Raw genomic sequence first — 17,572 nt, forward strand, 5'->3', positions numbered from 1 at the left:
GCTATGAGTCTGAATAAGATTCTTAGCTCTGGCTCCTGCCTTAGGGAGCCTTGAGTGGCTTCTCTGAGAAAGTGAAAAGAAGAGTGGATAGTTTCCCTTTTGCTTTGAGGCTTCTTATGTGCCTCAAAAATATGTCTCCCTGAGGCTGGCTGGGATTCTCGAGTGCAGTGAACATAGCTCTTTTTTCAAGGACCTGCAAGCTCAGACTTCAGAAGTTGGTTCTTTCTACAGCCTTAGTGGACTTTGCAGGTGGGATCCACTTTCTGGGTGTGTTCTGTGGCATCATATTCAACTCAGGAATGTGCAGAGGAGGCTGCAATTGCAAGGTCCTGGGTCAGAAGTACATGCACTTACTGTTCTCTCTGTAGCGGGCACAGGTCAGTTCCATTGCTAAAAATTCAAAATTGCTTTTGGCCTTATGACTTTATCTTTTTAAATATTAAAAATCATAGCTGAGTGTCACATGCAAAAAGTAGGTCTACACAAAAGCACTGAGAAGATCCCTGCACTTCTCAAGAACAGTTATACTTAAAGTATCTGTGATATGAAAAATATTATGACATAAAAATACTCGAAGCAAAAAAGAGTCTGCCACATTCATAAGAAACTCATTCCAGATTTTAACAACCTTATTAAAGAAGCCCTTTAATTTATTAGAAATCTCTCCTGTTGTAGATCATTTCTTATTTTTTTGTCCTAAGGGAGATGAATAAAAATTGGACACCATTCTCAATGTGATATTTCATTATAGACCTAGAGGCGTTTGTTAGTTTCCTACTCAAGTTTCCATCTCCAACAGTAAGTAGGCCCAATGTTTCTACCTTCTCATTGCTCCTGTCACCTCTGTGCCTGGCCTTCTGTGAAGCTTTGCTGGTGAGTGTGGTGAAGACCTCAAGTGAAGTTATTGAGCAGAATCTCTCATTCTTATCTAATTAGTCTCTTCCTTGCCTTCCTTTTCCTGAAATTAAAACACCTATCTATATATCTATCTACCTACCTACCTACCTATATCTCAAACTACTTTGGGGGCAATACCACCATGTGGATGGCCCGTAGTTAACTAAACCTCAAAACATCCACAAGGGAACTCCTATTACCCCCTCAGAAGCTGTCCCCTCCCTGTGTTCCTTACTCAGGGAATCTACCACTCACCCAGGTACCTGCACTGGCTATATGCAGCTATTTTTTACTTCTCTAGCATTAGCAACCTTACATCAAATTAATCAGCAAGTCCTATTGATTCTGCCTCCTAAGTATCTTTCAACTCAGTCCTTTCCCATCACCCCTACCACCAGTAGCCACCATCCCAGTCCAGAGATGGTTTATCTCTCACCTAGACTTCTTGCTTCCCATTCATTCTTTACCTGTAAGCCATACTAACTCTTTCGAAAATGAAGAATCATCCATATTACTCCCACCTACCTTCTTAAAACCCTCTAGTGACTCCATCTTCCTCTATGGTAAATTTACAGTTCAAAACCTGGTCGCTAAGCACCCCTTCTTCAGCTTCCACCTGGTCTTTTTTGTTCCATCTCTGACTCTTCCCTTGAGAACCATCTTCAACTTTTTTCAGTTCCTCAAATTCACCAGCTTCCTATTGCCTCTGAATTTTGAATACTATTCCCTCTTCCTGGGAAACCAATCCTTTGGCTGTCAGCTTAAAAATTTCACTTTCCTTGGGAGATTCCCCCACGCCGCCCCCCCTCCCTCAGACTGTGTGTTCCACAATGCCCTATGTTTCCTTTACTACTATACTCATTTGTGGTCATTGCTTGGCTAGCAAAATCTATTTTTTGCTATCTTCCATTTTTAAACTTTCCCTCTCTCTGTAACATCAGAGTAATATGTTCCTTTATCTAATTATTTCCTTAGTGTTCTTCATCTCCTATGATTAATTTATACCTCGATTTTGGGCTCAGCTTTCTTCATTTTCTTAAATTGGAAAATTAATCTAGAGATTAATATAATTGTAAAGTATGCAATTGTATCAGCTCTTCTGACCTCTCATTAGATGGATTATATCAAGTTTTGAGTTAATTTGTGAGAATAATCCCATAAATAGTGTAATGAAGACATGGACAAAGTATGTTTTATGATGCATTATTTTTAAAAAACCATTATGACTTAATGAAATAAATTTATCTTCCCAGCTTTTAAATTAGAAGATTAACACTTACCACTTATATCAACATAATTATCTTTTTCTCCTCAAGTTACAAGTTTATCAGGTGAGTGTAGAGAGTTGGAGAGATGGTGAGGAGGGTTTACTATATTTTTGTTCCCCCTGGTCATGATGAAGCACCCCTGTATCTGTTGTTGTCATGTGGCTTTGGATATTTTGGCAATGAATACCCCACAGTCTTGGTGGTTGATTTACTCAGAGTTGGCTTTTGGTGGATGACGCCCTTCTCCAGAGATACAGACTATCACAAAGTTAAGAGTAGAAAGGCTTGCCTATTCCAGAGTAGATTTTCAAGTCGTCTCACATGGTCCACACCAATGATATGTAACCACCGGAATACATGCCACTCTCTTTGTTCCTTCCCATTTTAAGGCTTTTCTTATCAATGAACTTTATTGATCTTACTAGTGACTAAGCCCTTTATCATTTTGGACAATTGTTCTCATGTGAGAATCAGCTATGAGCATTTAAAACCAATTAAAAACCAATGCTTTGTATTGATTGGTTCAATTTGGGATGGGGTGAAGCCCAGGCACTGGTATTTTGAAAACCTTCTCAGGTAATTCTCACATGCAGCCAGGGTGGAGAACCACTGATTTTAGGTTGCAGGATATACCTCACTGATTTATCAACCTTCTTGACTTTCTTTATACTTTCTTTATATGTAGACTTTCACCTTCATCTCAAACTTCCCCACTCCAGTAGATGGCACTTCCATCTATATAGTTTCTCAAATTAAAACCTGAGATTCATTCTTCTCTCTCTAGACCCCCGTCACCAACCAATTCATTAGGAAGTACTGTAGACTCAACATATCCATCTATTTTTCCTTAGCTCCATTGCTTTTCTTTTAACCCAGACCATCTTCTTGCCTAACCTGGACCACTGAAATTTCCTTACTGGTTTCTCCTATTCCAACCCTATATCATCTTCCACAAAGTTCTTAACTTTTAAAAGTTGGTCTTAAACTTTTTGTTATAAAATATTTCAAACCTTTAGATAAGAAAAGACCATCAAAGTTTATAGAATTTTAGCACTGTACTACATTTGCTTCACAGTTTTTTTTTTAAAGAAGGAAAATTGTGTTGTTAGAATTGAAGCCTCCCTCTACCTCTCCCTCATGCTATTTCCTCCCTTCCTCCCTGGCGGTAACCACTTATATCAATTCAGACTTTATTATTCCCATGCATGCATTATACTGTTGCTACATGTATGAATCCATACATAATATTTAGTATTGTTTTTAAATTTTGGTGGTATTATATAGATGGTATCAGTTTGCAGCTTGTTTCATTTAACATGTTTTTGATGTTTGTTCATGTTAATACAAGTAGCTTTAGCTGATTCCTTTAAATTGTTATATAGTATATCAAAACAAGACATCATAATTTGTTTATCTTTCTATTGACCAATATTCAAATGATTTCCAGTTTTTTTCTTTTCATAGTTGATGTTGCAGTAAACATTTGTGCATCTCTTTTCTGTACATGTACAATAGTATCACAGTGAAATGTGGGGCCTTAGGGCCTTTTCAACTTTCTAATATTTTGCATAATTACAACACAGTCTTTAAAAAAAACCCACCTATTACTCAGGAAAAGTGTTGTGGAACACCTCTAGTAAGCCAGTATGAAGTAGTAAATGAGAAATAAAAGCTTTGCACTCTCAGATCTTATATACCAGTGGTGGGAGAACAAATAAACTAAGATGATGATTTCAGAGAATGCCAAGTGCTGCATAATGAATCATACCATCCTTCTGCTTCAAGATCTTCAGTGATTTTCCATTGCATTTAGGAATAATATAACTCCTGTCTGGTCCTGTAAGACTTGGTACCATCTGGCCCCTGCCTTCCTCTTCCATTTTCCCTGTGGCTTCCTGTGCCCTTGCCTTTGACCTTTGAGTTTTTGGAAATTACTAAGCTTTTTCTTGCTTCAGGACCTTCACGTGTGCATTGTTCCAGGTTCCTGGAAAGTTTTTCCCACCATTATTTGACTGGCAAATTATTACTCGTGATTCAAGTCACAGCTTACTTGTCCTGTCTTCAGAGAGAACTTCCTTGATCCTCATAAAAATAGGTTCCTTCTTTTGAGCCTCTCTCCTGATACCTTGTCTTTTCCTCAGTATCACTTAGCACAATATATGATTATACATTTATATGTCATCTGCCTCATCTACTAAATTTCAAGTTCATTGAAGGCAGGGATGATGCTTCTTCTGTTTCCTGCTGTATCTCCTAGCTCACGGCCTGACACATAATGTTTCCTCAGTGAATGAAAAAAAACGTAATACAAATTAATGTTTTTCTGAAAGTTTAGTTGCAGGCTTATTTTGAGCAGGAGATTTGGTTTTGTCTGGGTTTTGATTCCCCTCTCTCTTGAGGGCTCCCTTCTCCCTAACTAAGGGTTTAGAATGGCCTCCATAGGCCCCAGACCAGAATCAGGCCTTATTACAAAGTGGGTTCCTGTTCTTTTGATATTGGGGATATCACAGAGGTCTTTTGATATTGGGGATATCACAGAGGTCATAGAAGCCCAGCACAATTTGGTCTTGAAGTTATCACCTTGTCTGCAGCCAGCCTTCCTAGGCCCTCAGTCAGATAAAATTTATAGCTCTCTATGGTGGTTGACAACAGTGCTTTGTTTTTGATTTTTTTTTTTTTTTTGCGGTACACGGGCCTCTTACTGTTGTGGCCTCTCCCATTGCGGAGCACAGGCTCCGGACGTGCAGGCCCAGTGGCCTTGGCTCACGGGCCCAGCCGCTCCGCGGCATGTGGGATCCTCCCGGACAGGGGCACAAACCCATGTCCCCTGCATCGGCAGGCGGACTCTCAACCACTGCGCCACCAGGGAAGCCTCTGTTTTTGATTTTTAAGCCTCTTTTAACAAGGAAATATCAAGAGCATTGGGAAAGCCTCACTTCAGCCCCTGGCTTGAAGCAGTGAGCCTGGATCCAGTTTATCTTCTTCCTTGGAATGTTTTTAATCCCTATTACCCTTTTAGGAGCCAGTCTTTTCTCCCTCTCTCACTCTCCGTTCTTCCTTCTTTTTTCTCCCGTTCCCTTCCCTTCCTTTCCTTTCTTCTTTCTTTTTTTTTTTTTTGGCCCACTCAGCATGTGGGATCTTAGTTCCCCAACCAGGGATCAAAACCGTGCCCCCTTCAATGGAAGCACGGAGCCTTAACTACTGGACCACCAGGGAAGTCCCTCTCTTTCTTCCTTTCTTTCTGCCTCCCTTCCTTCCTCCCTTCCTCCCTCCCTTCCTTCCTTCCTTCCTTCCTTCCTTCCTTCCTTTTCTTTCCATTTGAAAGTAAGTTGAAGGTAGTATGACATTTCACCTCAACATACTCTAGCATGTATATCCTAAAAATAACATTCTCCTACATAATTACAATACCACTATCACACCCAAGAAAATTTATATTGATACAATGATATTATCTAATGTAAAGTCCTTGTTCAACTTTCTCTAATTGTCTCCCTCCCAAATTGCATAACAATTTTCAATGAAGGATCTCACATTTCATTTAAGTTTCAGGTCTCTTCAGTCTTCTTTAAACCAGCACAGCTCCCATGGCTTTATTTTTATTTTTAATTTATTTCATCTCTCATGATATTGACATTTTTGAAAAGTACAGGTCAGGCTTCTGAAGGAATGAGCAATAATCTGCATTTTTCTTAATTTTCTTTTCCTGAATGATCAGATTCAGCTCTTTGACAAGAACATTCCACATTCTTTTTTTTTTTTTTTTTTTTTTTTTGCGGTACGCGGGCCTCTCACTGTTGTGGCCTCTCCCGTTGCGGATCACAGACTCCGGACGCGCAGGCTCAGCGGCCATGGCTCACGGGCCTAGCCGCTCCGTGGCATGTGGAATCTTCCCGGACCGGGGCACGAACCCGTGTCCCCTGCATCGGCAGGTGGACTCTCAACCACTGCGCCACCAGGGAAGCCCCATTCCACATTCTTGATGACGCTGTGTCCTTCTTATTGCATCACATCAGGAGGCGCACACGGTGCTGTTTTGTCTTATTAATGGTGATGCTAAGTTTGATTACTTGTTTAATATGATGTCCACTAGATAATGATAAAGACATCTTTTTCTCTTTGAATTTAATGAGGCACTTTGAGACTAAGTGAATACCCTGTTTACTAACAATTTTTCATCCAATGGTATTGCCATCTATTGATGATCCTTGCTTGTATACATGATTGTTATCTGTAGTTGCAAAATAGATATTATATAATTTTATCAGTCCTTCTACATTTTTTAGCTGACATTGTGTAAAGAAGCCTTTACCTCCTCCCTACCCATCACATTAAAAACATTTTTTAGAATGTTTAAAAAGTATCAGTATGGACCTATAAGTTCTGTTTTTTTCACAGGATCATTTTGACTGAGGAAACATAATTGCTTTTTCTGCATACTTTTTCATAATGCTTAATATATATTTCTTATATGATACTTCATAGCCAGTTGTCTATGCGAAATAACATATTTTAATAAATAGCACAGTGTGAAGTTCTATTAAAAACACTTGCCCCTTCCCCAGTTTTACTATATTGTTGTAGTGGGGTTTAAAGTTTCTCTCTTCGTTTACCATGGTTAAAAACTATGGTGGTGATTTATTTTCATTTATGTTCCTTTGGTGAATTCAACATGAAATCAGATCTGTTCTTGTTATTAAAAATCCGTGGGGTGAAGTTCCCAGTGATAAGGTATCACACACAGAAACATTCTCTCTCCTTCTCCCTGACAACAATGCAAATGCAGTTAATGATGCCCTCTTTGTCTTATTTTTAGGATCGCAGATTCAATGATGAAATTGACAAGCTAACTGGATACAAGACAAAATCATTACTGTGCATGCCTATCCGAAGCAGTGATGGTGAGATTATCGGTGTGGCCCAAGCAATAAATAAGATTCCTGAAGGTGCTCCATTTACTGAAGATGATGAAAAAGTAAGATTTCATGCTTTTTGTGACTTGTACTTTCCTTCTTGATCATTGATTGCTATTCTCCCTGAAAAGGACAGGAATTATGTGAATAGCTGTTGGATTAGGCCATTCATGGATCAAAGAGCTTTTTCTCATATTACACAAAATGTAATGGGAGTTTTTTGCTGTTTTGTAGAATGTGGTATAATTGAAAATAATTACTTCATCTTCTTAGCTTGCTTTTCATTGCAAGCCCTAGTAGTATTCTTATTATTCCCTAGTCTTTATCTTCCTTATAAATAAGCCTTTTTTTAAAACATAAATAATTTGCGGTATTTTAAAAAAACACCAAGAATACTGCCAGTACCATCACATCAATGTGTGTGCTCTTTTTCTAACCCATTTCCCTGCCTTCTACCACACCCAAGGATAACCACTAAACTAAATTTTCATTGATATTCCTTTGCTTTATGAAAAAATAATTTATATTTACAATCCCTAAACAACATAGTGATTAATTTTGCTTGTTTTGGAGTTTTTTTACAAATGGTATTATAATGTAATCTTCTACAAGTTGCTTTTTTTACTTAGTATGACGTTGCTAAAATTCATCCATGTTGTTATATGTATCTGTAGTGCTCTTGTTTGCACTGCTGTGTAATGTTCCATCATGTGACTATTTATGTATTTATGTATTCAAAATGAAAATTCATTTCATTTTCCTTCAACAGATATTTGGGTTGTTTCCAATCTTTTTGGGGGGTGAGAGAATATAAACTATAAATATTCTTTTGTATATCTTGGCATACCTACAAGTGGAACAGCTGGGTCATAGGCTATGTGAATATTCAACTTTACAAATAGTGCTAGTATTCCAAAGTGGTTAAATCAATGTATGCTCCCTCCAGTAGGGCTTAAAGAGTTCTAGCTTACTAACACTTGGTATTATCAACTATTTTGGGGGGTGGGGGTGGAATCAGGTGGATATAAAAGGATATATCATTGGAATCTTAATTTGTTTTCCTGATTACTAATGAGGTTGTTCTTTTTTTTTTTTTCCATATGTTTATTGGCCGTGTGTTTTTTCTCCTTTGTGAAATATCTACTTGTGTCTTTTACCTACTTGCTTTTGGTTTAAACAAAAAATCTTTTTCTAATAGATTTGTAGGCGTTCCTTATATATTCTGAATACCAATTTTTTTCTTAGTTTGTGGCTTGTCTTTTTTTTTTTTTACATCTTTATTGGAGTATAATTGCTTTACAATGGTGTGTTCGTTTCTGCTTTATAGCAAAGTGAATCAGTTATACATATACATATGTTCCCATATCTCTTCCCTCTTGCGTCTCCCTCCCTCCCACACTCCCTATCCTACCCCTCCAGGCTAAATAAGCTTTTTAATTGAGGATCACAGCACTACCACACATGGCCCAGGGAAAGATAGGGGAGTTAGGAAGATTACTGTGTTTCAGAAGCTCAGCACTTTCTCATATTTTCATAATTACTGTGAAGAATTGTTTTCTCAGTTTTTATATAAAAATCTCAATAAAATGAATGTTTTAAATTGTTATTCCAAATTGCTAATAAAAAGAACATTATTTGTGTCCATGAAGAGCAATTGGCCTTGGTAGAGTGATGTACTTTTTGCTCTGAAATGTTGAGTTCTCTCACCAGCATTTTATTCACCAGCTCATTTTAAAGAGAGACCTTCAAAGAGCTGAAGTTCTGGCTTTGAATCTCTTACCTTCATATTGAATAGAATCTGGTGGACTATTTATAAGATTTATGGTAAAAGCAAATCTCAAGTTAGTTTGTTTAAGTTTGATGACTGCCATATTCTTACTTGATTATAAAAGACACTTTATAATTTAACCTTCTGGCTATGAGGTTGCTATTTGCCAGTGCTGATTACTAATGCATTAAATTAATGCAAATGTTCTGGTATAAAAGGTCAACATAAAATATGATTATAAGGAGACAAGATTTTTTAAGTGTGAAGAGAGTCCTTTATTGAGGTCATTTCTGTGGTCAAATTTGAACAACCCAGATCCAAGAAAATGTTTATAAACTCTTAGAGCGTGATAGGACCTCAGGCAAGGTCTTACCAATTCAATAATCAACTACAGTGTTCAAGGCACTTGTGTTGGGGCCGTAAGAGACAAAGATAAATCCCAGATATGCTATGCCATGAGGGAACTGCACAAGGAAGAAGGCAAGGTCAGCAGTAAGATGTTCTAGGACATGTTGTGAGGGCCTAGGAAAGGGAGGATGAGTCTTACTTGAAGAATCTGAAGAGGCTTTGATCTGACCTCTGAAGAAAGTGTAGGCTTCCCTAAGACAGAGCCAGGTGAGAAGGTGAGGCTGTTTAGGAACGTATAAAATGTAGTCTACCTCATTCACTATGCAAATGTTTCCATGGGATGTACAGATAGAACAAAAATTTTATTTTGTGCATTTTGTACCGAAGATGACAGAGTTCTATAATTATGTGCCTCTTATAAGGACTTAGATAGAAGGATTTGAGCTTTGTCTTTCCAAACATAACAGCCACGTGCCCGCAACATCTCCCAAACCGTTGAGTTTATACACAGATATTAGTCCTGCTTTCACTCTGTCTCCTTCATTTAAGAGGATCCCATTGTATATTTAATTTTCATCTATGATTCCATTTATGTTATATTTGTTTTCTGGACTTTTCTCATTGGATTTATACTTATGATGTAGGGCTTCATGAGCTGTGGACGGTTTAAAGGGAAGGTATGCACAGAGCTTTGTCCCTGTCTTGAACAGCATCAATGCTTAGCTCTACTGAGTACGAGAGCTGGGACTGAGCTCCAGCTCGGCTAGAGACAAGCAGCCTGCTCTGGGTGAGCCACTTAACCTCTGACTTTGTTTCCTCTTCTGTCGACTAGACTGTCTACCATTCTACAGTATGAGAATTCAGTAATCATTAACAAATACTTTGCAAAGTATAAGAAACTAGGCAAATGTAAACATAAAAATTTTTTTAAACTATCATTTTCCCAAAGAGTTTCAAAATGTTATTCTATATTTGTCAGTTATCCCAAGCCAATTTATTTCTTAGGTTTAACTTCATTTGAGTATTTCCTTGCTCAAATGTTATATTTTTTCTCCTCTGCAATTATCCCATGTGCCCACAGTAACATTTTATTTTCCAAGCTCTACGATTTCCTCACCTGATTAAAAAACCCTGCTTTAGTCTCACTTCTTGGAAAAAAAAACCTTACCACTTAGGGCAGGTAGGTTGTGTTCTTGCAGGTGACACTGGATGGAGAATATTTTTATCTCAAATTTTGTATCTGGCTCTTTCCTGCAAGAATTCTATATATTGTAAACCAAACAGGAGTGATGAAGAAGAAAAGCAGAAAACAAAATCTAGAAATGATTAATGGGAAAGAACAAGATGTAGAAACTTTTCTTCAAATAAGAGAAAACATTGTGGCATAATGGGTACATACAGTCCAGATAGTGAGTCTACCTGGGTTGAAGTTCCATCTCGGCCATAGCCTGTGTAACCTTGGGCAAGTTACTTAGCTTCTCTATGCTCCCATTTCCTCCTTTTAGGAGAGAGATTATAATAATAATACGTATCTCCTAAGGCTATAGGGGGTTAAATGAGAAAATACAAGGAAAGAACTTGGAAAAGCACGTAGCACTTAGTAAGTCCTCATAAAAGATTAGCTTTTACTGATACAACGTTAATACATGTAAGATACAGTCAGGTCTCAGTTAAGAAATTACCTTTGTATAATTTAAGTCTCTAAGTTTTTTTTGTTTGGCTTGGTTTTTTTTTAATTATTATTTTTTATTTTTTATTGTGGTACGTGGGCCTCTCACTGCTGTGGCCTCTCCCATTGTGGAGCACAGGCTCCGGACACGCAGGCTCAGCGGCCATGGCTCACGGGCCTAGCCGCTCCGTGGCATATGGGATCTTCCCGGACCGGGGCTCAAACCCGTGTCCCCTGCATCGGCAGGCAGACTCTCAACCACTGCGCCACCAGGGAAGCCCCTCTAAGTCTTTATTAAATACAGTCTATATGCCAGTTTCACTGTTGGAGTTTTAAAAACGAAGTGAGGGATATACTTCTTTATAAATTCACAATTCTCTTGTGTGATTGTTTATGCACATACTGTTTTACTTGATTGTACAAGATTATGCTTATACCAATTTGTATTCTACTTTTCAGAGTAATTTCTTACATATGTGTCCACATGTGAATGTAGTCTACATTTGCCATTTTTAGAGATTATAAAGTTTTCTTCTTTTTCTATGTAGTTGAGCTTGCACAGTCATTGTCCTATTAACTGGAAATTCGGGTTGTTTCCAGTTTTTCACTAACACAAATAGCCCCTGAATGAACATCTTGAACAAGTCACCTTTTTCTTTTGTGTTATTTCCTTGGGGTATATTCTAGAGAAGGAAATTACTGAGTCAAAGGGCAGGAAAAGTTTTATAGCTCTCATTCCAAGTTACCAGATAGCTTTCAGAAATACTGAACCCATTTACAACGGTAGCAACATACATATACCTCTCTTCACAGAGCCCTGCCAGGTTTGTTCAATTCACATTTAAAAACTCAAATTAGTTTGCCTTAGTCTTCTAGGCAGGCTTCAGAGAACCTCCTCCCGCATTTACCAGTATAAACTCCAGCAACAGAAGTTTCAGTGTTGCCTGCAAATAAGGAAACACGGGAGGGAAATGGAAGCACAGTGTTTAGTGTTAGGTGAGGGGCACCAGATCAGAGAGCCTTTGGGGCAGGCTCAAGTCTTTGCCTCCTACATGTTAGCTCAGTGACCTTGAGCAAGTTGCCCCATCCCTGTTAGCCTCAGGACCTCCTAGCGTTTTGAGGAGTAAAATAGAGCACAGATGTAAAGTGCTTAGGGTAGCACTTATTATCAATAAATGAGCTTCATGAAATCTCACCATCTACTTCAAACCCAAAAGAAAATAACTTGAACTATATTTGTTATTTTACTTTATACATACAACTCCTATGTCATCGTCCATATGGGTAGTGGTAAATTTATTGCACATTTAGCCTAATGTGATTTGTATGTCCTGATATCTTAAAATGTCAACTTCTGGAGACTATCAGCTCTGTTATGTTTGGTGTAATTCCAAAACATTTTGCAATATTAGAATCAGTAAATTATTTGCCTGAGATAAATTAAAAATTAAATGTGGTACATTCATTTCTAGTCTATTTACATCCCTAACATAATTGTCCATAGGATCATATTGTGTTTCTTGAAAATTCGATACATACCTAAGTTTCAGTGACTGTGCTGTATCATGTAATAGTTGATGGCAGCACCTAGAAAGGTCATCAGGTCCATTTCCCACCAACACTGCCCTCATCCAATGCATGAATCCACCTGACAGATGGTCATCCAGGCTCTGCCTAGAAACTTCTCTTTCAATGACTTTAAAATCATCATGCTCGGGACTGGGCTTCAAGATGGTGGAGGAATAAGACATGGAAATCACCTTCCTTCCCACAAATACATCAGAAATACATCTACATGTGGAACAACTCCTACAGAACACATACTGAATGCTGGCAGAAGACCTCAGACTTCCCAAAAGGCAAGAAACTCCCCACATACCTGGGTAGGGCAAAAGAAAAAAGAAAAAACAAGGACAAAAGAATAGGGACGGGACCTGCACCTCTGGGACGGAGATGTGAAGGAGGAAAAGTTTCCACACACTAGGAAATCCCTTTACTGGTGGAGACGAGGGGTGGCCGTGGGGGAAGCTTCGGAGCCATGGAGGAGAGCACAGCAACGGGTGCAGAAGGCAAAGGGCAGAGATTCCTGCACAGAGGATTGGTGCTGACCTGCACTCACCAGCCTGAGAGGCTTATCGGCTCACGCGCTGTGGTGGGTGGGGTCTGGGAGCTGAGGCTCGGGCTTCGGAGGTCGGATCCCAGGGAGAGGACTGGGGTTGGCTGCATGAACACAGCCTGAAGGGGGCTAGTGCACCACAGCTAGCCAGGAGGGAGTCCGGGAAAAAGTCTGGACTTGCCTAAGAGGCAAGAGACCATTGTTTCAGGGTGTGTGAGGAGAGGGGGTTCAGAGCACCTCCTAAACAAGCTCCAGAGATGGGCGCAAGCCGCAGCTACCAGCACGGACACCAGAGACGGGCGTGAAATGCTAAGGCTGCTGCTGCAGGCACCAAGAAGCCTCTGTGCAAGCACAGGTCACTGTCCACACTTCCCCTCCCAGGAGCCTGTGCAGCCCGCCACTGCCAGGGTCTCACGATCCAGGGACAGCATCCCCGAGAGAACACACAGTGCAACTCAGGCTGTTGCAACGTCATGCCAGCCTCTGCCGCCACAGGCTGTCCCCGCATTCCGTACCCCTCCCCCGCCAGGCCTGAGTGAGCCACAGCCCCCTAATCAGCCGCTCCTTTAAACCTGCCCTGTCTGGGTGAAGAATAGACTCCAGAGGGCGACCTACACAAAGAGACGGGTCCAAATCCAAAGCTGAACCCCAGGAGCTCTGTGAACAAAGAAGACAAAGGGAAATTTCTCCCAGCAGCCTCAGGAGCAGTGGATTAAATCTCCACAATCAACTTGATGTACCCTGCATCTGTGGAATACCTGAATAGACAACGAATCATCCCAAAACTGAGGTGGTGGACTTTGGGAGCAGCTATAGACTTGGGGTTTGTTTTCTGCATCTAATTTGTTTCTAGTTTTATGTTTATCTTAACTTACTATTTAGAGCTTATTATCATTGATAGATTTGTTTATTGATTCGGTTGCTCTCCTCCTTTTTTGTTTTTATAAATATATATATATATTTTTTTCCTTTTTGTCTTTTTGTGAGTGTGTATCTGTATGCTTCTTGGTGTGATTTTGTCTGTATAGGTTTCTTTTACCATTTGTCCTAGCGTTCTGTCTGTTTTCTTTTTTTTTATTAGCGCTTGTTATGGTTGGTGAATTTCTTTGGTGGTTTGGTTTCTCTCTTCTATCTTTTTATTTTACTTTAAAAATTTTTTAATAATATATATATTTTTATTTTAATAACTTTATTTTATTTTTCTTTATTTTTTACTTTCTTTCTTTTTCTCCCTTTTATTCTAAGCTGTGTGGCTGACAAGGTCTTGGTGCTCTGGCCAGGTGTCAGGCCTGAGCCTCTGAGGTGGGAGAGCTGAGTTCAGGACATTGGTCCACCAGAGGCCTTCTGCCCCGTGTAATATCAAAGGGCCAAACTTTGCCCAGAGATCTCCATCCTAACGCTAAGACCCAGCTCCACTCAACGACCAGCAAGCTACAGTGCTGGACACCCTATGCCAAACAACTAGCAAGACAGGAACACAACCCCACCCGTTAGCAGAGAGGCTGCCTAAAACCATAATAAGTTCACAGATACCCCAGAACACACCACCGAACATGGTCCTGCCCACCAAAAAGACAAGATCCAGCCTCATCCACCAGAACACAGGCACCAGTCCCCTGCACCAGGAAGCCTACACAACCCACTGAAACAACCTTACCCACTGGGGGCAGACACCAAAAACAAAAAGAACTACGAACGTGCAGCTTGAGAAAAGGAGACCCCAAAGACAGTAAGTTAAGCAAAATGAGAAGACAGAGAAATACACAGCAGTTGAAGGAGAAAGGTAAAAACCCACCAGACCAAACAAATGAAGAGGAAATAGGAAGTCTACCTGAAAAAGAATTCAGAATAATGATAGTAGAGATGATCCAAAATCTTGGAAATGCAATGGAAAAAATAAAACGTTTCACAAGGATGTAGAAGAACTAAAGAGCAAACAAACAATGATGAACAACAGAATAAATGAAATTAAAAATTCTCTAGAAGGAATAAGTAGCAGAATAACTGAGTCAGAAGAACGGATAAGTGACCTGGAAGATGAAAGAGTGGAAATAACTATCACAAAGCAGAATAAAGAAAAATGAATGAAAAGAACTGGGACAGTCTCAGAGAACTCTGGGACAACATTAAATGGACCAACATTCGAATTATAGGGGTCCCAGAAGAAGAAGAGAAAAAGAAAGGCACTGAGAAAATATTTGAAAAGATTACAGTTGAAAACTTCCCTAATACGGGAAAGGAAATAGTGAAGTCCAGGAAGCGCAAAGAGTCCCATACAGGATAAATCCAAGGAGAAACATGTCAAGATGCATATAAATCAAGCTATCAAAAGTTAAATACAAAGACAAAATATTAAAAGCAGCAAGGGAAAAACAACAAATAACATACAAGGGAATCCCCATAAGATTAACAGCTGATCTTTCAGCAGAAACTCTGCAAGCCAGAAGGGAGTGGCAGAACGTATTGAAAGTGATGAAAGGGAAAAACCTACAACCAATATTGCTCTACCCAGCAAGGATCTCATTCAGATTCGACAGAGAAATGAAAACCTTTACAGAGAAGCAAAAGCTAAGAGAATTCAGCACCACCAAACCAGGTTTACAACTAATGCTAAAGGAACTTCTCTAGGTAGGAAACACAAGAGAAGGAAAACCTACAATAACAAACCCCAAACAATTAAGAAAATGGTAATAGGAACATACATATTGATAATTACCTTAAATGTAGGTGGATTAAATGCTCCAACCAAAAGACAGAGACTGGCTGAATGGATACATAAACAAGACCTGTATATATGATGTCTACAAGAGACCCACTTCAGACCTAGGGCCACATACAGACTGAAAGTGAGGGGATGGATAAAGATATTCCATGCAAATGGAAATCAAAAGAAAGCTGGAGTAGCAATCCTCATATCAGACAAAATAGACTTTAAAATAAAGACTATTACAAGAGACAAAGAAGGACACTACATAATGATCAAGGGATCGATCCAAGAAGAAGATATAACAATTGTAAATATTTAAGCACCCAACATAGGAGCACCTCAATACATAAGGCAAATGCTACCAGCCATAAAAGGGGAAATTGACAGTAACACAATCATAGTAGGGGATGTTAACACCCCACTTTCACCAATGGACAGATCATCCAAAATGAAAATAAATAAGGAAACACAAGCTTTAAATGATACATTAAACAAGATGGACTTAATTAATATTTACAGGACATTCCATCCAAAAACAACAGAATACACTTTCTTCTCAAGGGCTCATGGACCATTCTACAGGATAGACCATATCTTGGGCCACAAATCAACCCTTGGTAAATTTAAGAAAACTGAAATCGTATCGAGTATCTTTTCTGACCACAGTGCTATGAGACTAGATGTCAATTACAGGAAAAAAACTGTAACAAATACAAATACATGGAGGCTAAATAATACACTACCAAATAACCAAAAGATCACTGAAGAAATCCAAGAGGAAATCAAAAAATACCTAGAAATATATAATGGTGGAAACACGATGACCCAGAACCTATAGGATGTAGCAAAAGCAGTTCTAAGAGGGAAGTTTATAGCAATACAATCCTACCTCAGGAAAGAAGAAACATCTCAAATAAACAACATAACCTTTCACCTAAAGCAATTAGAGAAAGAAGAACAAAAACCCCCAAAGTTAGCAAAAGGAAAGAAATCATTAAGATGAGATTAGAAATAAATGAAAAAGAAATGAAGGAAGTGATAGCAGAGGTCAATAAAACTAAAAGCTGGTTCTTTGAGAAGATAAACAAAATTGATAAACCTTTAGCCAGACTCATCAAGAAAAAAGGGAGAAGACTCAAATCAATAGAATTACAAATGGAAAAGGAGAGGTAACAAGTGACACTGCAGAAATACAAAGGATCATGAGAGATTACTACAAGCAACTATATGCCAAAAAAATGGACAACCTGGAAGAAATGGACACATTCCTTGAAAAGCATAACCTTCCAAGACTGAACCAGGAAGAAATATTAAATATAAACAAAACAGACCAAACACAAGCACTGAAATTGAGACTGGAATTAAAAATCTTCCAACAAACAGAAGTCCAGGACCAGATGGCTTCACAGGTAAATTCTATCAAACATTTGGAGAAGAGCTAACACCTATCCTTCTCAAACTCTTCCAAAATATAGCAGAGGGAGGAACACTCCCAAACTCATTCTATGAGGCCACGATCACCCTGATCCCAACACCAGAGAAAGATGTCACAAAGAAAGAAAACTACAGGCCAGTATCACTGATGAACATAGATGCAAAAATGCTAAACAAAATACCAGCAAACAGAATCCAGCAGCACATTAAAAGGCTCATGCACCATGATCAAGTGGGGTTCATCCCAGGAATGCAAGTATTCTTCAATATATGCAAATCAACCAGTAGGATACACCATTTTAACAAATTGAAGGATAAAAACCGTATGATCATCTCAATAGATGCAGAAAAACTTTTGACAAAATTCAATACCCATTTATGATCAAAACCCTCCAGAGGAGGCATAGAAGGAACTTACCTCAACATAATAAAGGCCATATATGACAAACCCA

General features: G+C 39.0%; 1 protein-coding gene across 1 annotated transcript in view; it reads left to right on the plus strand.

Annotated features, from left to right (window-relative positions):
• The window catches only part of PDE11A (phosphodiesterase 11A), a 435,071-nt gene that overhangs the window by 45,289 nt on the left and 372,210 nt on the right, over positions 1-17,572 (plus strand). Inside the window, exon 2 of the mRNA XM_073806952.1 lies at positions 6,982-7,140. Coding sequence (XP_073663053.1) covers positions 6,982-7,140 — 159 coding nt within the window. The remainder of the gene's footprint in view (positions 1-6,981; positions 7,141-17,572) is intronic.

The sequence above is a fragment of the Tursiops truncatus genome, chromosome 7 (assembly GCF_011762595.2).
Source record: "Tursiops truncatus isolate mTurTru1 chromosome 7, mTurTru1.mat.Y, whole genome shotgun sequence".
Taxonomy (NCBI): domain Eukaryota; kingdom Metazoa; phylum Chordata; class Mammalia; order Artiodactyla; family Delphinidae; genus Tursiops; species Tursiops truncatus.